Source organism: Conger conger, chromosome 6, assembly GCF_963514075.1.
Source record: "Conger conger chromosome 6, fConCon1.1, whole genome shotgun sequence".
NCBI classification, from domain to species: Eukaryota; Metazoa; Chordata; class Actinopteri; order Anguilliformes; family Congridae; genus Conger; species Conger conger.
In genome coordinates, this window is record NC_083765.1 from 24,502,051 (window position 1) to 24,525,387 (window position 23,337).

Here is a 23,337-nt window from a genome sequence, read left to right on the forward strand (position 1 = left end):
TTTTCAAAAGAAAGTAGACAATTTACCCACTTTGTCTTGGATTTGATTTGAATTTGAATGACATCTTTACAAATACATTTTTTGTCAGAACCGAATGAACGGATTATGATGAATATAATTCTCACTGATTATTGTTTTGCGGGATGCAGTTTATTGAGAGTTCGATTAGCCTCATACTGAGCTTAGGAACTATGTTTGTCTGGAGACATTAGTCTTATACATCCACATCCGTTGGCGTTTCTGTTTGTGGAATTAGCTTGAAGAATCTGTCTCAGAGTGACTATTATTTTCAATTGTGTACGAACATGTGCTGAAAATAAATTAACTTGCACTATTTTAGTTTCATACACATTTAGGTAAACATTCAACGGCAATCATTTAGCAGTCACCGCTTTGTTTATATTTTGTCTATTACATTATTGTCAAGTGCATTTGAGTTGTACACACGCACAAACACAATTATGCATGCTTGCGTGCGTGTACACACACGCACACAAGCTTGTAATTGTGTCTGGGATAAATTATGGTGCATACTTAATGCACACCTCTTTGTCAATATGGAGTTTTAATGCCCCTTCTATCCTGGGAATAGGGGCTCCACCAATGCTCTGCAGTCTCCACTGAGCAGCGCGGTGCATAGGGGAGAATGCTTTGATTTCTTGCAATGTACATTTTCTGTTGAAGCATATTGTCTCCTTTAATGAATTGATTGAATACATTGACTCTGGTACAGTGTCATTGTATGAAGGGTGAACATATCTTAAGGCTCTGAAAAGTAAATTGGTGCGTTCAGCAGAGGTTATTTTATAGTTAGCGTGTCTGCTATAAAGGTCAAAATTGAAGAGAGGGACATGTACTGGTGTCCTTTCTTGGCTTATCGCTGTTCACACCAGTTCTGAATTGGCTCACAGTTTGGCTTGAATACATAATATGGAACATATTCAACAACAACAACACCCCGAGAGAAGTGTTTGCCTTTTATCTCTGTGACCAGTTTCGGACAGCTTTCATTGTCAGGAATGGCTCTTAATGAAGTTGATAGTCATTTCTGTTCTGGAGTTTAAATCAAGTATGTCTGCTCATGCACTCCTTTACATTATGTTCCTAACTGGACATGGACAGTGTGAGGTAACATAAGGCTTCATGTGGTTCTTGCACTTCTGTAAACTTTGCTGTTGTGTTTGAATCCAGGAATGTGGATGGAGAGGGCAGCCTCATGAATAGGTTATCTGTAATGATCACAAGTAAATGGCGGAGATTATTTAACCTACTTTTCTGAAACATTAATGGCACATTAATGAGGAAATTGGAATTGAAAACCAGTAAGCAGCATGCATTTACAAATTCGGAAACCAATAACCATTGTATTATATGAATATAATGGGATGTTACAGTATATCAGTACACATGGGCCCAGTGTGATTGTAAGCCTTCGGAAGCTAAAGGAAACAACTGAGAGCACTCTAATTTTCTGGGGCTGTTTACTAGATGCTGACATCAGCTGGGCCTGTAGAATCCCCTGGCTGCTGGAGGAGCCGTGCTCCCTGGCCCTGTGGGCTTAATTAAAACGCTTTGGAAAGGAGCAGATATTATAAGTGTTCAGCTCATATCGCTTATTACTGTATGCGATATAGCACAGTGGTTGACTGAGGATTTTTCCAGTGACCATGGCTACATTTGTTCCCGTGTGAAACAAGTTGGCTGTCCTTTTGTGTTTTATTTTAATGGGAGTGTGGTCAAATCGGGCCTTAAGTTTGACACATAATAAATAAGTTAGCATTATCACAAGTCTGAGAGAATTGTTGCACAACATGCAGGTTATTACATGGAGCTACAGTAAAAAAAAATATTATGATTGTGGTGTTCTTTATACAGGTGAGCATATACCTGCAGCTTACAAGAAGGACATGAGGCCAGGGAGTTGCAGACTCACATGAGATAGTTATATATCAAAAATGACCGGTCAGACCCCGCGATTACCCAGGAATAACAGATATAATGCTCTGTCTTTTGCTCCTGTTTGTGCAGGCAGGCCCTAGGGCCCCGCCGGAGGTTCCCTGATGCTATGACGCTTTGCGTAAAGGACCATTGCATTGGTAAGAGCCACGCCTGGTTTTACCTCCATATACACAGACACTTGGGACCACATAGCATGTTCCAGGAAACGGGGATGAATAACAGAAATGACTCTGCACATGCAAAAATACGGGCATCATCCCAATTTTAAATACAGATCCAGCCACACAAGTAATGTGTGTCATGCTTTTCCCCTCCAAAAGTATTGGAACAGCAAGGAATGAATACTGAATACACTGAATACATTTGAGGTTGAGATGAAAAAGATTAACACGAGTTCAGAATTTCAGCTTTTATTTCCTGGTATTTACACCTAGATGGGTTAAACTACTTAGAACATAGCACCTTTGGTATCAGACCACCCAATTTTTAGGTGAGCAAATGTATTGTAACAGAGAGGATTTAGGTAATTGACAGTAAATAACACTTAGTATTTGGTAGCATATCCCTTACTTGCAATAACTGTATCAAGCCTGCGACCCATTGACATCACCAAACTGTTCTTCTTTTGTGATGCTTTTACTGCAACTTCATCAATCTCATCTTCTGGAGGTGAAATGCATGCTCAATTGTGTTAAGGGTTGGTGATTGACTTGACCAGTATAAAACCTTCCACTTTTTCTCCCTAATGAAGTCCTTTGTTGGCTATAACACAATGCCAAGATACTGAAATATCTACTACTCACACACAATTGAATACAATATATTTTCTTCCATAAAATCTGAGTGAATTTATTTTCATTTTTTTACATCAGAAAAACAATTGCCCTACAGGGCGGCCTATATAGGGCTATATCTCAGAGATAAATTGCTGCCATTTTGAATAGTACACAGTGGTGTGAACAGGAAAAGTTAAATCAAAACAAAAAGCTAATTAGCAAAGGTCAGGTTAAGATCGGTCCAATTGTACAGATTGTAAACACTGGCTGATTGTATCATGTTCTTTCTTCAATATCTTTCTTCTTGCAGACTAGTTTCCTGGAAGCTGGCATCTTTTGAAATGACTTCATTTAATGATTTTTAAATATTGGCGGTCAATATTTCTGCAACGCAATATACAGTACAACAGCCACCCTGAATGTATCTTCCTTCCCTCCTGCCAGAATTTTATATCTGCTGACAAAAGTAATCTAAGTCTTTAGATACATAATGCAAAACGTCTTGCTGTTCTCTGAATGTCTTCAGTTGCTATACTAAATATTTAATAACTTTTATTTTATAAATATTTATCTATATTAGCTAGTGCCTCTGTCTTTAACTGACAGGAGTAAGCGGAAAATACCTCACTTTCTACCGCACTCATGTCTTCTATTACATGGTGTGTAATTATTTGTTGAGGAAGATTGAGTGGATTTTTTTTTGCTAATTTTGTGGACGGAACTAGGATTTATGTGTGTGTGTGTGTGTGTGTGTGTGTGTGGGCAGGGACTGTAATGTGTACCAATGATACAGTGTGACACCTCAGTGACTTTGTACAGACCATAGATCATTCTGCTCGCTCAGGGTTTGTACTCTGATCGTGTTGTGAGCCGATTGTACTGTTTGCCCACCCATTTATACAGTACCAGATGTGGAAGGGAAATGCAGGTGCAACCAGCAGGTATTGTCACCTATGTTTTCAGTCTGTGTTGTTCAGGAAATAAATATTGTCGGAGTCACTATTCAGGTTGGAAGTAGTATGTTTAGATGAGTAAAGTATCAGTTTTCTTTGTTTGTGCTTCAGGAGCTTTAGCATTAGCCTGAAAGATGCTAATCACCTCCTTTGGAAAATGGACAGGCGAGAAAAGACACCAGAGAAGGTGTTTGTGTGAACAAGTGCTCGGTGCTGTGCATGCTATCTGTCAACACTGCAGAGAAATTGAGTACCGAGACATGGCAGTAAAACAATTATAGTTTCACAATTGCATCTGCTTGGCTGTTATTTGTTTTGTTTAGTCTATCTTAGTTTAACAGTTACCTTTTTCATAAGGTTGAGTGAAAACTGTTTTCAATTCCTCACGAATGGAACTTACCCACATCGCTAGATGAATGTTTCACAGGTGACAGTCTTTCAGTAAAACACTATTGTGTTCTTCAGGAAATGCATCTGTGGTGCAAGGGCTTCGGCTTCAGTTGAAAGTTAACCTGCTGTGTCTATGGCATATTTTAATTTTGAGCATGTTCAAAATAACTTACCCCGGCACAAATTAACCAAATGGGTAAATAGAAAAGGTATTTGAAACCAACACTACAAAGTCTTCAATTATTAATCTTATAGTACATGATAGCAAGACGAACACCCTGTGAAGAATGGGTAATGTTCTCCTATTGCTTAGGGCTGTGAGTTTAACTTTAATCTATTATTTAGGAGCAATTGACACATATTGTTATACTTGTGCAGGGGGCAATTCCAGATACATAAGAGACTGACATATGCTTTTATAACCCTCAGGTGTCAATAACTCTTATCACTCTCTATTATGTAGCTGTATTGGGCTTTACCACCCAAATATCCAGCAGTTAACATCAGTGAAATTACCCACGGTAATTTTTACTCTCATTATTATATGAGGATAGAAGGAATTAATAATGAAGTTATGGAATATATTGTGGTCAGACTGTGGTCAGTGAAGGATCTTGTCTATAGCAAAATCATGTAAATGTTATCCACAAATATAACCACATTCTTATTAGACATAAGACCATAAGAGCTTATATTTGAGAGCTAATACTTCATACAGTTTTCGTTTTTGATATGAGGAGATTCAGGTGCAATAAACACATATTATTCCTCAATGTAACATTCAATGACTTGGACCATTTGGAATTTGGAGTTTGACACTGAACTGAAGAATTTAAGATGGACCATTCATGAATCGCTATTGAAACATTTCCCTCCCTGACAGATTAACACAGAATGCTTTGCTTTTTTCAAACATAATTTACAATTCTAATGTGGGGTTAAGGGGTGGTTAATGGTTCATATTGTTTATCTTTGTGACCTTGGAGGTGGCTTTTTAGAGGTGGTTTTTACTATGCACAGAGGCTTTTTTTACTCCACATGAGCTTCAGGAGAATAAAGAGAGAGTGTGAAGCTGTGAGTCTGCCACCATAAATATAAATACTCCTGTGAAATGGAGATTTTACCATTTCCTTTACATTATGAAGGGTCAGCAGATCATTTCAAAATAATTTTCGTATGATCCAAAACTATTAAGTTCTCTGTTCAACTGAAATTCTGAAAGTTATATCACAGTAAAATGAAAAACTTTTTTTTTTAGAAAGTTTTTTAGAAGGAGCAGATGAGAAAGGCAAGTTTCAGTGTGCAAAAACATACATTTTTCAAAAACACTATAATTTTATGTGGATAATTCACTCCCTTTGATGGCAGGGTTAGGGTTTTAAAGGTCTTTTAAGGTCATAGAGACAGCTCCAGGGTATGCGAGTCTGAGCGGTGTAGAGTCTGAGCGAGTCTGAGCGGTGAAGAGTCTGAGCGGTGTAGAGTCTGAGCGAGTCTGAGCGGTGTAGAGTCTGAGCGGTGAAGAGTCTGAGCGAGTCTGAGCGGTGAAGAGTCTGAGCGAGTCTGAGCGGTGAAGAGTCTGAGCGAGTCTGAGCGGTGTAGAGTCTGAGCGAGTCTGAGCGGTGAAGAGTCTGAGCGAGTCTGAGCGGTGAAGAGTCTGAGCGAGTCTGAGCGGTGAAGAGTCTGAGCGAGTCTGAGCGGTGAAGAGTCTGAGCGAGTCTGAGCGGTGAAGAGTCTGAGCGAGTCTGAGCGGTGTAGAGTCTGAGCGAGTCTGAGCGGTGAAGAGTCTGAGCGAGTCTGAGCGGTGAAGAGTCTGAGCAGTGAAGAGTCTGAGCGGTGAAGAGTCTGAGCGAGTCTGAGCGGTGAAGAGTCTGAGCGAGTCTGAGCGGTGAAGAGTCTGAGCGAGTCTGAGCGGTGAAGAGTCTGAGCGAGTCTGAGCGGTGTAGAGTCTGAGCGAGTCTGAGCGGTGAAGAGTCTGAGCGAGTCTGAGCGGTGAAGAGTCTGAGCGAGTCTGAGCGGTGAAGAGTCTGAGCGAGTCTGAGCGGTGAAGAGTCTGAGCGAGTCTGAGCGGTGAAGAGTCTGAGCGAGTCTGAGCGGTGAAGAGTCTGAGCGAGTCTGAGCGGTGAAGAGTCTGAGCGAGTCTGAGCGGTGAAGAGTCTGAGCAGTGAAGAGTCTGAGCGGTGAAGAGTCTGAGCGAGTCTGAGCGGTGAAGAGTCTGAGCGGTGAAGAGTCTGAGCCAGTCTGAGCGGTGAAGAGTCTGAGCGAGTCTGAGCGGTGAAGAGTCTGAGCGAGTCTCAGCAGTGAAGAGTCTGAGCGAGTCTGAGCGGTGAAGAGTCTGAGCAGTGAAGAGTCTGAGCGGTGAAGAGTCTGAGCGAGTCTGAGCGCTCAGACTCTTCACCGCTCAGACTCTCTCAGACTCTTCACTTGTGTCTAAAGCCCTCCATTCAACGGGCATGTACAGACACTGTCCACGTGCCAGATCAACTCCCAGCCTCTCAGAAACTCTCTGAGGAATACCCTGCCTGAGGAAACAGCCACTGTAAAAGCGGAGAGAGGCAGGAGCAGGCTGTACGGTTATCATTTTCCCAAGCAGCCCTGGCAGACGGACGCTGGGCAGAGATCGGAAATGAAGAGGCCGGTTGTCCTTCTGAAGGGATCGTCTTTTGGGAAGTGGTATTCATGACTGAATCATTTGGGGCTCTAGCATTGCTTGCTTTAGCCGTCCTCCAGCCCTGCTTACGCGAGGATGACTACGCCAAAGGGAAGGGCTGGGAAATGGCTGTGCGTGTTTCTGCCGTGGAGAAGGGGCTGGGTGCCACACGGTAAGGATCACAGGCCATGTAAAGCTGGGAGTGGGAAGTTCAGGAAAATAAAAGGGGTGGTGGGGGTTGTAGTCAAGGGTAAGGCCAATGTACATGATCATCAGTTGAGCTATCAGGAAGAGGGATTTTGATCTTTATAAAGGTATGCATCTTCTGCTGTGCGTTCTATGCCCAACAATGGCTTTGGGGGAACTGTGTGTGTGTGTGTGTGTGTGTGGGTGTCTGTCTGTGTGTGTATGTGGGTGTCTGTCAGTGTGTGTGTATGTGTATGTATGCGTGTGTGTGTGTGTGTGCATGCATGTATTTCCTTTATAGTTGTTTTGAGGAGAAAGGTTCAAACTGTGCTGTATGAATGCAGATAGTAAAAACCGTAGCAGAGATTGTTTGTAGATGTCACTGTAATTGTTCTCATTATGCTTGCTTCTAAAAAATATTAGTGATATTATTTTTGAAGAAGTATTTTACAATACAGAAGTTTTACAACCAATATTTATTTTCCATACCTTCTATGAAGTTGACTTCAGAGTTAAGCTCTGAGGGTTTCATTTTAAAATGTGTTGTGAAAAGTAGTTCCTTCTAAACAAGCATGGAATCACAATGTGCAAATATACGCCAAGTCTTAGCGAAGTGAATGTCTTTGTGACTATAAATCAACTCATTTTTTTATTCTTCATGAAATGCGCTGAGCATCACAACTTTGCTTTCATGTATTTGGGGAAATACTAGGGTGTCTGAAAATATTTCAGAAGCTGGATTCTCTAGAAATGGAGGACGCACACCCAAAAATGTACTGAAGTGCTGACTAACAGAGAGCAGTCATAAAAAGAGAAAGATCCTCACATACTCCATTGTGTTCCCATATAATTTATTGGAGAGACACACAGCGTCTTCTTCAGGGTGTATGCTGCATTTACAAGAAGAAACTGTGTGTCGATATGTTGGTTTTTCCAGTAAATTATTTTGGAGCATTACAGAGTGTGTGACTTTTTTTTTTTTTCTGTGGAAATTAATTCATGTTTTATTGTGGCTTACACATTGCTCTTAAATTGCATGTGAATGAATAGCGTAGACTAGTTTTTTTTTTTTAAAGAAATATTTTAGGCCTTTTTCAGCTTTATTGGACAGTATAGTGTAGAGAGACAGGAAGAATGGGAGAGAGAGAGAGGGGAAGACATGCGAGAAATGTCAGACGGTCGGATTCGAACCGCCGACGTCACGGCTCACAATGAGCATGCGGTCAGTGCTGTACAGGCTGCGCCACCGAGACACTCCTGACTTTCTTATTCATTTTTATAATAATAATAATAATAATAATAATAATAATAATAATAATAATAATAATAATAATAATAATAATAATAATAATAATAATAAACCTGTAAAATAATGTTTATAGTTAATTTGTTTATTCAGCTTGCCAGACTGAATATTGTTGTTGGCCATACTGTAACCATTGAATGTACATATATCCACATTGCAGTGAAGATCTGACGCATACAGTACATCTGGCCTTTTGTGCACATGGACATTTTAAAGGCACGGCATGTCTATTATTTTGAACCATTGAATAATTCAAGATGCATTCTGTGTAGCACTTTGAATAAGGGTTGAACAAGAGACCTTGCAGTTTAGCACAGAGAGAATATGTATTTTCCAACTGTGTGATTATTATGGAAATGCAGCATTAGATCATCTTGCGATGTCTTTATATTGATTTACTGGTTTGTGACTGGCTGTACAGTTCTATCTGGAGGTGACTTACAGCAAAAACTGCTAAAATGTGATAGGACATAACTGTTTTTGGCTTTTTCTTTTGTTTTTGTTTTTTTGTTGTTGATAGAATTATGTACTGTAGGCTTTTAGGAAATGCTTTACAGTTACCTCTGCTGACTGTGCCCTCCCCCTAAATTTTGTCATAAACTCAGTTGGTCATTCAGTTATCATTTATTTCTTTGATGATAAAAAAGTATTTTATGTTATTGTATGTACATGAGCATGCTTCAAAGCATTTCCCTGTGTGTTGTTCAGGTGGCAGCCACGTGAGTGACAAATAAAACTGTGACTTTGATTACTTTCAGAGGAGGAGCGGCATGTGAAAGCGAATGACCGTGACTATAACGACAGGTTTGCGTATGCGGTAAGTTCATTCTCTCTGTACTATTTCAGGAATCGCACTGGAGAGAAACATGATACAGGCAGAGATGTGTCTGCTGAAAGACCTAGCTGATGGGAGAATGAAGCTTTGCGAAGAACAAACAAACAAGAACATTACTACATTCACATACTGTATACGACTTTTATGAGATTATAATAAAAGGGGACGCTTATGTTTTTAAGACACGGCTAATTTCATTGTTCACCAGCAAAATAAGAAATTACAGTACATGTATTGTTGAAATAGTGTGTTTAATTCCAATATTTCAATAAAGACTTAATAATACAGTGCTACAAGCCTTTGTTTTGATATAATGTTGGTGACTTATAGAGGCCGTTATGGATACAATCTTCATGCCCTCTTTTTGATACTGTGAGAGTGGCTTACCAGTGGTAGATACATGATCTTTGTCAGAAAGCTTGAAACAGCATTGCATATGTTCAATGCACCCCATATAAAATGCATTGAAAAGAGATAAAGGTTCACCAGCCTATGAAGATAACTAGGGATTTTGAAGAAATGCACTCAACCTCAAATAAAATATTAGCATTCAAACTCAACCTAAGCTTGTCACTAGTGTAAATGACAACAATTTCTTAAGGTATTACTTACAGATGTATTTTGAAATATCTGCCATCTTGGAAATGTCTGAAATCATAGGCCATATAAAATATTGACTTCAAACTGTCAATGATCAAAGTGACTTTAAGCAGATGTGGTTGAACAGGGCTGCCTGTTGCCAAGACAGGGAACTGTCCACTATATATGTATGTGGAACAAGGTGACCAGCATGCTTGTCATGGTGGAAGATCAGGACAGCTACTGTAAACGAGGAGCCCCAGATACATTTGGTATAACTGCAAGATATCTGATCTTCTCAAGGAGCAGGAGCCAATGTTCCTGGAATTGAAAACTTTGTCACTATAAATGATGGCACTGTAACTCTATACCATACGTATTGCTTTCTGGCAGAAGAAATGTGTATGAAGATGACCTAAGCTTTTACATAAAAAGTACCTGTCTGTGCATCTCTATTCTCTTCTGATACAGTGGACAGTTCCTTGAAAATCATTTAACATGTAACTGTATTTGGATAGAGACCGTTTTAATATTATTTCAATCTCTAAACATATCACCCCTTTTACAATGTTGAAATGGGTGATTTGTTAGGCTTTATACTTTGGCTGATTGGTGGACACCCATGCCATGGTGAAGTCTATACTGCTATAGTACTCTGGGTATTTTGCCTCATTACAGTTCAAAATCTGATTTCACCATGCAAAAACATTAAAATGGTTGGCTTTCTCACATGCTTCTTACATATATATTTTCCTTATTGGTAATGACACAAATCTATAAAAAAGGCAATTCTTGTATCCAACGAATTTATCCCTGTGGGAATCACGCCTTGCATGTTGATTACAATAATTCACCTTGAATGTAATGGTGGTCTTTTTCCAGTTGCATTGTTGTCATGGTGATGTAACTCTGCCCTCTTAGGTCATAAGCAGGAGGGTCTTAAACACTTTTAATGGTGCCATGTAATCTTCACACTGAATTTCAACCTATTCAACCAGATTAAGAATTAAGTCATTTAATGGCATATGTAATAACGAATGGGCTCATCTTTGCATTTTGTGAAGAGGACAAAAGATGATATATTTGAATTTTCAAATGACAATGTTGGAGACCCAAAAAACATATAAATCCTATCACATGGTGAGGAATGCTTGCTGAGAGCTTGTGCTCTAAGACAGTTACAATTACATGAAATGCAAATTGCCATTGCATGTGTCATTTTTTATACCTTTTTTCCCCTCTATGTCTCCCCATGCCTATACTGCCACGCCTGCATGGTATCCTCATTCTTAGAGAGGGCAACAGTGTTATCATCCAAAGGAAACAGAATGGAATAGAGTGCCCTTATTGTCATTGCACAGTAGTACAGCGAGTTTAAGTCTGCCACTCCTGAGCAGTGCTTACAGAATAAATAGTAAATATCAATAAAGTAGGAAATACAATACTCAAGAAGTATTAAAATATAGAAATGTAAAAATTACCCATATAACACATGTCCAAGAAAGATGATGTCAGCAGGAGCATTCTGGGTTCCAGACAATTCGGAAGTCAAGTTTTTCTGACCTCCTACTGGGAAATTGCAATAGAAGGGAGGGGAATTGAAAATTGAGAGATCTTTGATCAACATACACACCCACTGGCATTGGTGCACGATGACGTAAAATCTAAATATCGATTTCCAGGAAATGGATGGAAAAAAACTTCTGGGTGAAAATACACAAATATTACAATTTTATTCATTTTATGGTGATGGTGACTTGACGGAATAAATTTTGATTTCAGCTTGTCTTTAACAGCAACCCCACAAGTGGTACATTTACACACAAAAAATGTATTGCTAATTTTAATATGGTTTAGCACTGTACATACTCTTAATGCCCAAATAAATTATAGGCAGAATCATTCTTTTCAGTTTGAGAAAAAAGCACAAAGGTCAACGGAAGGATTTCAGAAAGGAGGTTACTTGGTCTGAATTGGGTTCAAAAAAGCATGCCAAAGAGCACTGCACTGGGCAGGCTATTTATTTGCTGCCTGGAAAATCATTTTGTTGGTACGCAAAATTGCAACCAGAAGTACATATGTGGGCATGTGCTATGGCTCAACATGGGCAATAATTGTGTGGGCAAAATGTGTGAAATCAGTTTTTCATATGAGACGTGTATGGAATTGCATTACACCAAGTGGCGCACCAAGTGGAGATGTATCCCAAAAAATATGTATAATTGTATATATACACCACTTATTTGAGTTTAAGGTTGAGGAGTACATTTGTTTCATCAGCATACATGCTCTAGCATAATTCATAAATGTGTTTGGTTTGAAGTATTGTGTTTCCTAAAAGCTGGAATCATACCCCAGCCAGGTGTGGTGAATACTAAGTAAATATTTTTATAATTAAATCAATATGAACATCCTTTTAATTTGCTAGGGGCAAAGCACAAAGTGTTGCTCATCTATCTAAAGCGGGGGGGCCAACCGTGGTCCTGGAGAGCTGCAGGGAGTGCTGGCTTTCGTTGTTACTCAGCACTGAATGAAAGCAGTTAACCATGTAATGAACTCCCCATACCAGATCTGAATTGGTTGCTGATTTTAGGGTGAAAACAAAGGCCAGCACACCCTGCGGCTCTCCAGGACCTGGGTCGGCCACCCCGATCTAAAGACTGAGAAGAGCATCCATGATCCAGCTTTAACTCAATTCTTAGTATGAGAGAAACCAAATAAAGGATAAAAGTTTTTTGACCACAACAAAAACTGATAAAATCGCGAAGTAGGGCACTGCATGATGTTTCCTTTCACTGTGCTTTCTGAGACAGCCTCACCTGATTTCACCATCCATATCTAGGTCATCTTGTTACTTAGGCAGTTCTTCCTTTCAAATTCAGCCCACATATAGCACTGTTGTGCAAGTTCCTGATATATCAGATGACTCATAAATAAAATGAAAGCAAAAGCAATTGTCCTTCATTGGGCCTTGAGAGAGTTTTAGGAATGAGAGATTTTTAGAATTTAGTTTTTGTCCTGAATTTAACAAGTGCCCATTACTTTGACAACAAAATATTCAACCTACAAAGTACAGTCTTTGGACCATGGATACTCAATCTTACCTAGAAAGGGTTTGAACAAAAGCCTGCACCCACACCGGCCCTTTCTGGGTAAGATTGAGTATCCCTGGTGAAAGATTGGGTGCATATTTGATGGTCTTTGGTTTTATTTTTGCTTGTTCCATTGCTGCAGCATCAGGACAGTTTATCGGACATTTTCTGGGAACCGTACACAGTCAGCTGACACTTATTGTCCTTTGAATTTAGATTATTGCAATGTGCAGAAGGCTACACTGTTTACATCAGCAACTCATGATCCTCGAGTGCCGAGAACTGCTGGTTCTCCACCCTCCGTATACCCACAAGTCAGGGGTGAAGACAGTCTGGCCAATCAGTAGCACTAATTACATACGAGGAAATAAAACCAGGGCTGGATTTGGATCCGAGGGCCAGAGTTGATCATCCCTGCTTTAAACCAATGAGTTTAAAAGGAAAAAACGGCCTAGTGCTACTTAACTCCACGTCCTGCGGACCACAGAGTCTGCAGGCATTGGCTTCAATCTTGCAACCACAATTCGCTTATTATCTGAACCAAGCAGGTAAAATAATTAGTGAAATAATTAGGGATGTAGCTCACGGTAGGAGCAAATACCTGCAGACACTGTGTGCCCGCAGGATGTGGAGTTGAGTAGTGCTGGTCTAGCCCATGTATATTTGTGCACCAGTGACTCTTGTGCAATGGCTTGCCATGCTGACTGAGCCCATCCATTCCTGCGACATGCTGGGCCAGTTATTAAGGCTGCTATTCATTGGCAACACAAGAAGAGTCAGCATAGTATAATGTGCCGATTCAGTCAGTGACATCACAGGACTGGAAGCTAATGCTTACCTGGGTACAGGCCTACACTTTACTTGTCGGGCATATTGGAACCTATTGCAACCGCTGAAATACTCTCAAAAAATGCAAACTTTTTGTAAACCCGCCTTGCGGTCCACAGAATTTTTTTTTAATCCAAAACAATTAGGTAGTTCACCCAGGTCTACCTGGGTATGGCCCATATGTTAATTATATTGACATTGAATATAATGTAAGATTAGTGTAATGTAAGAATATAATGTCAAATTAGTGTAGAGAAACTGCAAGGTGAATGATTTTCTCCTTTGTTTCAGGCCAATCACATCAAAACCTCAAAATACAACATCTTCACCTTTCTGCCTATTAACCTTTTTGAGCAGTTCCAGCGCGTTGCCAATGCGTACTTCATGTTTCTGCTCATATTACAGGTGAGTGTGCGATGCATGATAACATTTACCCATTGGATTTGAAGCGAATGATTGTGACAATGAATACTATGCTTTTTTGGTTTATATGGGAGAAGGCTCTCAAAAGTTAGCAGTAACTACTGTAAGACATTTGATTCTACCTAACTTGATTGAAGTCTTGATTGATTAGTTATTAATTTGTTGAGTCAGGTGTCCGAGTGCAGGGCTAAAACAAAAACAATGCTCTCACATCGATCATTTTTGGATAAGATCGGACACCCCTGCTCTAGGAGTTGAGCTTTGTGACTGTAGTCAAAGCATGTGGTTGTGAACTACACATTTACAATTTTCCTATTTTGCCTGGCACCCACATTTTCTCTCCATCTGTCTGTACACTTACACCGTGCATGTCAATTTATATGCACACACTTTTTTGCATGTTTTCATATTTTTGTTTCTCTTTCACACACACACAAGCAGACAGACAGACTGACAAACAGACACATGCATGCACGCACACAGTCATTTTTTTCTGCTTGTTTTTGTGCTGTAGCTGATTCCTACGGTCTCCTCTCTGTCCTGGTTTACCACCATCGTGCCTTTGGCAATGGTGCTGACAGTGACTGCTGTCAAAGATGCTATGGATGACTATGTAAGTTGAGCAGACAATCACACAGCGATTCATCTCAGCTGAGTGACCTTTCATGCCCTGCACTTTGTGTCTTGCTATTAATATGATAATTACTTATGAGGAATGTGACAACAGCTAAGTATTTTGAGTTCTTGAACATCTGTGTGTTATTATGTTTTATGAAATCTTTTTTCGTAAATTTTTACATTTACATTCTGATTGCTTATGCATATTTGTTCTTTTATTAAACCTTTAGCATTGTATAACATGACTTAATTCTCCTTTCCCATTCTCAAAATTTAAATACCTCAGTTAAGACCACATTTGAGTTGAAATAGTCAATCTAATTCTTATTTACTTTAGGAATACTCTCTTATCATAAGTGAAAATAGCTTTACTTAATAAATGGATAGCTGAAAACGTTATTGCTGTATTCTGGTAAATGTTATAGCAAAGGCCTTGTGCAGGATAATGGTTGAAGTTTTTACAGGCAAGACCAAAGTAAAGGAAAGGGTAAATATTACGGACAATACCATCTTTCTGGAATCGAATCTAAGAGTTATTCTCAGCTTAGATAGATAGTGTATGACCTGCACTAGAAAGTACCATGCTATAGAATCTGCTATGGAATAAGGTACTATTGCCATAGCAATAAATGGCAAATGGGGAGCCTAAATTTGTAGTGATGTGGGTAGAAAATAAATAATGGTTGGATATACAATACATACGTAAATGGATATACAATAAATAAATGAAACACTTGGAAAGGAATGTTCCAATGCGCCAATTTTTTTTTTTTTTTAAATCTGTGTCAACATAACAGGACACACATCTGAAGTATTGCATGTCAAATTAGCTGCTGTAAATTGTTAATGGTCTTGAATATTGTGTAAATTTTTTTTGCACAAGCAATCAAAAAATGCTGTATCTTCCTGTGTGTAATTTATCATGAAAACTATGTAAGAAAGAAACTAAAAATAATAATAAAACACTGATGAAGCTGGCCAAACTATTCCCAGTCCTTAGTGCTGGATTTGAATAAGTAAGACAATGTTCCTGTCATGATTTTGAAACATGTTTGATTCTCAAAATAAATGATAATTGGATTCTAAATTACCTTTCTGGATTCCAGTTTCGGCATAAATGCGATCAACAAGTCAATACTCGCCAGTCTCAGGTACTCATCAAGGGCAAGTAAGTACCTTGAACGTGACTTTATATGATTCAGCTGCTTACTAGTGAGAATAACATGGGTATCTCTGATAGTACATATTTGAATGGATGGGACATAATTGTGGGCCATGCTGAAGCAAATGAGTGTATTGTTGTGATGTCACAACTTCACGGAAGTCCAAACAGCTTGTTTAAATGCAATACTTTCACAGTGTTTTTATAGCACCTTCAACTCTTTTCAACTTCTCAACTTTATAATCCACACAGCATGGGAAATGTTATTTTCCACAATATGTGACCTCTAAAAAAGACTAGACAGAAGAGGATATGCTTTCACTCTGTCTTTATTTAATCATTTGTGAAGTTTCTTCTGCAGTATGATTTCAAAATGGATAGCAGTAGATAAAGTGTAGTAATTTCCTGAGAAGGAGGGCAACATAATATCTATAATGTGTTGAGGGATGGATTCAGTTATTACAAGTGTACTTTCATTAAATATGGATTGTTAAAGTAAAGGGGACTTTAGTGGGCTTGTATACAGCATTGTATCAGTGTTATTGTGACGATATAATTGATTGGGCTGTGCTCTGTTCTTAGGTTGGAAAATGAGAAATGGATGAATGTTCGTGTAGGAGACATCATCAAGCTGGAGAACAACCAGTTTGTAACTGTAAGTCACAGCCCCATTAGAGCCAGAGCCAGTGAAAACCACGCAGCATGGTGATGATAGCCTTCAAAACTAAACTAAAAACTAACAGTTATGTATTGTCATTTTGGACACTGGTATGTCGTAGTCATTAAGGATGAAGTATTTCAATCTATAGGTGTTAGTATCTACCCTTGAGAAGAGGATTCCTGGGATGAATGTGTTACTGTGTTGAATGGAAACTATTAATTGCACCTGATAAGGGTGACAAACTAACAAACCTCCTTAAACATAATGGTGTAAAATCTTAAATCTCTATCCAGATATTGTGCTTTGTGGTGTCATTTTACTGAAAGATACATGTTATGAAAAATCCTTAGTCAGTGACAGACAGGGTAATTCAGGCACTGACAGTACATGGATGAAGAGTAACAGACAATCTGAAGTGCTTTTTCCTTGGCAACAGTTCTGGCATATATTTTGTAAGTATATGTGTCTTTGTTGTGCAGAAGAAGACAAAGAATGTAAAATGGATACATTCATTATTTTGCTCTTCTGGAGACTTGGGGGCATGTCACTTGTCACCTGACATTTTGAGAGAGCTCTTGTGTAAATGTTATCATGCAGACTCAGAAGAATTTAAAATGGCTGTTGCCTGTGTATAACCTTTGCCTGTTCCCTGCAGGCTGATATCCTTCTGTTATCGAGCAGTGAGCCCTATGGACTGTGTTATATTGAAACAGCAGAACTGGATGGGTAAGAGACCTACAGTATGTAAGAGCAGTGAGCCCTATAGACTATGTTATATTGAAACAGCAGAACTGAATGGGTAAGAGACATACAGTGTGTAAGATATTGGTTTGCAGCCCTCTGTATATATAAAAATATTACTTTGGTCTGTTCTCAGAAAAGAGACCAATATATACTGTACTTTCAATTTTCAAAACTGATGTACCATAGGGGCAGCCTGTAGCCCAGTGGCTAAGGTACATGACTGGGACCCCGGAATGTTTGTGGTTCAAGTCCCAGTGTGATAAGATCTATACAGCTGTTGGGCCCTTGAACAAGGCCCTTAACCCCAGATTGCTCCAGGGGGATTGTCCCCTGCTTAGTCTAATCAACTGGAAATTGCTTTGTATAAAAGAATCAGCAAAATAACAAATGATTATTATTATGATTCATATAAAAAAATATTGTGTTGACTGGACTGAGCGTACTGTACAATTCCAGTACCCTTTGAAGATGTATGAACATTTCAGACAGATAAAAAATATTTTGCTTGGTTTTACTTGCATCTTGAACCATACTTAATGGCTTTGACAGTATATCTGAACTGCAGAGCAGGCTATGACAGCAGCAAATTTATCTGAAGTCAGTTTCATCATTGTAATTGAATCTGCAAGACGTTTTGTCAGCTGCATATTCATTCTCGTGTCCTCGACCTACAGCTCATGTTGACATTCCTGGGTTTCATCCTTCTGAACAGAGAGACGAATCTGAAGGTGCGGCAGGCTTTAACGGTGACCTCGGAGCTGGGATCAGATATTACCAAGTTGGCAGAGTTTGATGGTAACTAGCATAGCAGAATTTGCATTGTTCTGTACATCAGAATGGCTACTATATCTGACAGCAATTTGGAACCAAGTAGATATTCATCCACATAGAAGGTGTGTGTTATTATCTCCCTTAACTGCGAGTTGTGATGGAAGTTTGGTAATAAGAATCAACAACTGTTCTGTTTTTTGGTTTCTCAGGAAATAGCCCCTGGGACATTGGGTTTAATATAAAATGTAGAAATCTTATCTCTGGCTCCTAAGGGTACCTCCAAATATGTTTTTGACTGGTACTGGCGGCAATTCAGAACTCTATCAGCAGCTGTGATGAACAGACCCTGTGTGTAATCACAAACAGTTTCCATATCCACCTGGGGTCTCAGATTAGCTCCGCTGACATTTTTCTCTCTCCTCTCCAAGTTATGATATAATGCCTGTGTAGCTCTCTATCTCAATGCACAATTTCATTATACCAGGGGTCGGCAACCCTGGTCCTGGAGTGCTGCAGGGTGTGCTAGCTTTCATTATTACTCAGCACTTAATTGAACATTGAAAGCAGTTAATTACACACTCTCAGAAATAAAGTGACAGGTGATGTACATTTTTGTTCTTCAAGGATCAAATTTCCCAAGTGCACCCTGAAAGTACATTAATATTCTCTTTTGGTACAAATTAGTATATTTTCCAAACAAAAAAGGTACAAATTATTTCTAAGGGCACAATTTTCCGCACCCATATGGTACCGCCCCAGCAACAAGCATTTGTTCCTTTTCAGGAACAACTTTTTGTACTTTTTGTACCTGTACACAGTTAACTCACCTCACCTGGTTTCTTTGGTCAGAATCGGTTGCTAATACCATTAGGGTTTCCATGATACCATTTTGTTTGCCCAGTCTGAGTACAGAGCAGCAAAGAAGAACTTGACTGATGACTGTTCTTGTTTGGCGTGTCTGTGGTCCTCAGGGGAGGTCATCTGTGAGCCTCCAAATAACAAATTGGACCGGTACACCGGGACCCTTTTCTGGAAAGATAATAAGTATCCCCTCGACAACGAGAAGATGCTGCTTCGTGGCTGTGTGCTCAGAAACACCGACTGGTGCTTCGGCATGGTCATATTCGCAGGTATTATTTTTATCAAAGTATGTGTGTGCGTGTGTGTGCGTGCCTGTGTGTGCATGTGCATGTGCGTGTGTGTATATGTGTGTATATGTGTGTGTGCGTGTGTGTGTATGTATGTGTGTGCGTGTGTATGTATGTGTGTGTATGTTTGTGTGTGTGTGTGTGTGTATGTGTGTGTGTGTGTGTGTGTGTATGTGTGCGTGTGTGTGTGCCTATATGTATGTGTGTGTGTGTATGCGTGTAGCACATTTTTTATGAGAAAAATAAATTGTCTCTGGCATAATTAACCTACCACTTGTGAATATGACAACATGATTACATCTCTAGGAGGTTGCTGTGCACAGTGAGAGGGGTGCGTGGGGGTTGGACCCAAAATGCACGACTCAGAAACAATAGTTAAATAAAGTCCCGTTAGGGCTTTATTCGGGACGAATCCCAGGAGCGTAGTCAACACAAGCAAAGTCCATACACGAAGATCCAGCCAAACAAATATAAAACAAACAAAAAGCACGGTGCCGAGGGAAGAGGCAATCTCGTAGTCGGTAGACGTGCAGGGAGGTCCGGTAGCAGGAGAGCAGTCAGCGGGGCAGATGAACAGGCGGACGGCAGGCAGAGGCGTAGTCGTGGGTGAAGCGGGAGTCAAAACCATGAAACAATCAGCGGGGCAAAAGTACAAAAACGGTAGGCGAGGACGTAGTCAAAAACAAACAGTGGTCAACAAAACATAAATCAATGGACGATGGTCGATAACAGGCTTGGATCGTAACGTGTAAACAAACAGTAGTAATGCTCAAGAGTTGCGTAGTTAGACTAGAGGCAGACAATTTCGCAGTGAACAGTAGCGCGACTGGGCTATAAATGCGGGTGTAGACAGGTGCAGACAATTAGTTAGAGCGTAGCAAGGAAATGGAAAACAGGTGCGATGGATGACAAGTTTAACAAGGAGATGGACGGAAGGGAGAGGACGCAGGCGCTGATTGTTCGCCGCTTCTCCACCAGACCTATGTACTTTATTTATTTTTTTCCTACCTTTTATTCAAGTATTAAAGTTAGTTTTAAAAAGTTAGTCTTTTAGCCCTCTTCTCTCGGCGACTCTATGGCCACCAGCAAGCCATATTTCCTCTGATTGCTGTTACTACAAATCGGACGACTCTGCCTACCTCAGACATCTGCTGGTTCCAGTTCTCCACTCTCCAGAGCAATGGATTACCTCCAACCTTCCACCGCGACCCAGCTCTCGGCGCTTCTCAGCGTCGTGGCATCGTGAGGCTAAAGCGGTCGGGCCACGTCTGCCTTGGACCGCAACAAACCTCCACAGCTAGCCTCCAGCGCTCCATGGCTTGCCTGGCTAGCTTGGCTATCGGCTAACAACATCCAGGGCCTCCATTTCCCTGAAATTATGCTGCAATACTCCATCTCACGCCTCCGAGAGCTGAACAATCACACAATTCCAGCGTGTGTTTCAGTCATAAAAAATCTAAGACTTCTTCGCCGACCACGTTACATCCACAGAAGCACCCGTCGTCAGTTTGTTTACTCCCAGCCCGGCCACAACATACCATCCATCCGCTCAGCTGAGCGCCCCGTCGCATCTGTTCTACGTCATCAGAACACTGTCACCTTCAGAGCTTGTAGCCTTGGAAACACCGCAAGATTGCCACAGCCCAGGCAGCAGTATGGAAAACGTGGAGTGGATTTCCGCGTACTCATCCCCATACAGAAATTCACCACTTTACCAACAATCAAAATAGAGCTTTTTAATACTCAATCCCTCACACTTAAAGCTCCACTCATCTGTGATCATATTATGGATAAGGGCTTAGACGTCATGTGTCTCACCGAAACCTGGCATCAGCCTGAAGTCTTTTCAAGCCTGAATGCAGCCTGTCCACCTGGTTACTGCTATATCCAGAAAGCCCGCAGTGCTGGTCGGGGTGGCGGCCTAGCCATTTTCCATAAGGATGAGCTGGAAATATCATCCCTCCCCCTCCCCCCACCATCCTCATTTGAATGCCTTGCTGTTCAATGTAAACCACCTTTCCATATGACAATAGTACTTATCTACCGGCCACCCAAACTTAAACCAAATTCTGTCTTCATCTCCGAAATCCACGACCTTCTCACAACACTCTGCACCTCATCCTCAAACATAATAATCCTCGGAGACGCCAACATCCATGTTGACAACCCCTCCTGCCCCTTTGCATCTGAATTCCTGCAACTCATCGACTCCCTCAACCTCTCACAACAGGTCCATGTCTCCACACACAGGAAGGGTCACACACTGGATTTGGTCATCACTGACACCGCCCAGCACTCATCAGCAATCTGGTCGCCTATGAAATGGGCGTGTCCGACCACAAGGTCATTTCCTTCATCCTGCCATTTCCCCCCTCCCACACTAAACCCAAACGTCAAATTCATTTTAGAAGCCTAAAAAACATTAACCCAGACACCCTGACTGCAGACCTCAACCTTCTCTCCTCTGCCACCCATTCATCAGCCACTGAATCACTGGCATTCTACAACTCATCCCTGAGCAGTCTCCTGGACACCCATGCCCCACTACAAACTCGATCCGTTACCTTCTCTCGCTCAGCTCCATGGTTCACCAGCAAGCTACGAAAAATGAAGACGGCTGGGCGTGTCCTTGAGCGGCGTCATATTGCCTCTGGACTAACGGTCCACAAACTGGCCTACAGGGACCATCAAAAGGCCTATTCAAAGGCACTCAGTGAGACACAGGCTAACTTCTTCTCTAACATCATTAACAACACCCCTGGCAACTCAAAACAGCTCTTCTCAACCATAGACCACTTCTTAAAACCACAAACCCCCACAAACAGAGCAGCCACAATAGAACAGTGTAACGAATTCCTTGCGTTCTTCAGAACAAAAGTTGAAAACATTCGTTCCTCCCTCTCCGCCCCCCCTTCTTCATCCGGGCCGACTGTTAGCCCACAGCCTGGGCCTTCCCAGCCTCTCTGCTGTTTTTCTCCCACCACGCAGCAAGAGGTTGAGGACACCATCGGCCGAATGAAGCCTTCCACCTGCTCCTTGGACCCCCTTCCCACAGCCCTGGTCAAACTGCACATCAAAGCCATAAGCCCCTTGATCACAGAAGCCATTAACCACTCCCTACAGTCCGGCCACGTCCCACCAGCTCTGAAAATGGCCATTATCACTCCCCTTCTCAAAAAACCCACCCTAGACCCGGAACTTCATGCAAACTACAGACCCATCTCCAACCTCCCGTTCCTCTCCAAGGTCCTGGAGAAAATAGTCGCCACCCAGCTACAACATCACCTGAACAGCAATAACCTTGCCGAAAAATTTCAGTCCGGTTTCCGCTCCACCCACAGCACTGAAACAGCACTGGTCAGGGTCACCAACGACCTTCTCATGGCAGCTGATGCTGGCTCTCCTTCCCTCCTCATCCTCCTGGATCTCACAGCCGCTTTTGATACCGTCGATCACACCATCCTCCTACACCGCCTTCACTCCACCATTGGTCTCCGCAATACCACTCTGGACTGGTTCAAATCATACCTCTCCGAAAGAACCGAGTGCATCTCCTTGGGAGGTGCTAAATCCCAGACCCAGTCTGTCACCTGTGGTGTCCCCCAAGGATCTGTACTCGGCCCCACCCTATTCACACTGTACATGCTTCCCCTCGGCCGTGTCATCAGCAGGCATGGATTGGCTTTCCATTGCTATGCTGATGACACACAGCTCTACATTAAACTGGACCCATCATCAGCACAGTCACCCTCATCCACACTCACCATCTGCCTGGAGGAGATCAAGGCGTGGATGAAACAACACTTCCTGCAGTTGAACAGCGGCAAAACAGAAGCCATCCTCATCGGCACCCCACACCAGGTCAACTCATCCCCCATTACATGCATCACCTTTTCTGGCCAGGCTATCCCACTGTCATCGGTCATCACCAACCTGGGTGTCAGAATGGACCCCCACCTCAACTACGAGGCCCACATCAAACACCTCTGTAAAACATCCTTCTTCCACCTCAAAAACATAGCCAAACTCCGCCCCACCCTGTCTCTGCAGGATGCTGAAAAATTAGTCCACGCCTTCGTCTCCTCCAGGCTCGACTACTGCAATGCACTTCTCATCTGGATTCCAAGCAAGAGCCTTCAAAAGCTTCAATACATCCAGAACAGTGCTGCTAGGATCCTGATGAGAGTGCGCAAACATGATCACATCACTCCCATCCTCCACTCACTACACTGGCTCCCCATCTCCTCCCGTACAGAATT

General features: G+C 41.3%; 1 protein-coding gene across 1 annotated transcript in view; it reads left to right on the forward strand.

The window, feature by feature from the left end:
* Positions 1-6,821: 6,821 nt before the first annotated feature.
* Positions 6,822-23,337, forward strand: part of atp8b4 (ATPase phospholipid transporting 8B4) — a 40,402-nt gene continuing 23,886 nt past the window's right edge. The window contains exons 1-9 of the mRNA XM_061246897.1: positions 6,822-6,897; positions 8,976-9,034; positions 13,843-13,956; positions 14,489-14,587; positions 15,699-15,760; positions 16,337-16,409; positions 17,071-17,141; positions 17,872-17,954; positions 18,902-19,060. Of these exons, the coding sequence (XP_061102881.1) occupies positions 6,822-6,897; positions 8,976-9,034; positions 13,843-13,956; positions 14,489-14,587; positions 15,699-15,760; positions 16,337-16,409; positions 17,071-17,141; positions 17,872-17,954; positions 18,902-19,060 (796 nt within the window). The remainder of the gene's footprint in view (positions 6,898-8,975; positions 9,035-13,842; positions 13,957-14,488; positions 14,588-15,698; positions 15,761-16,336; positions 16,410-17,070; positions 17,142-17,871; positions 17,955-18,901; positions 19,061-23,337) is intronic.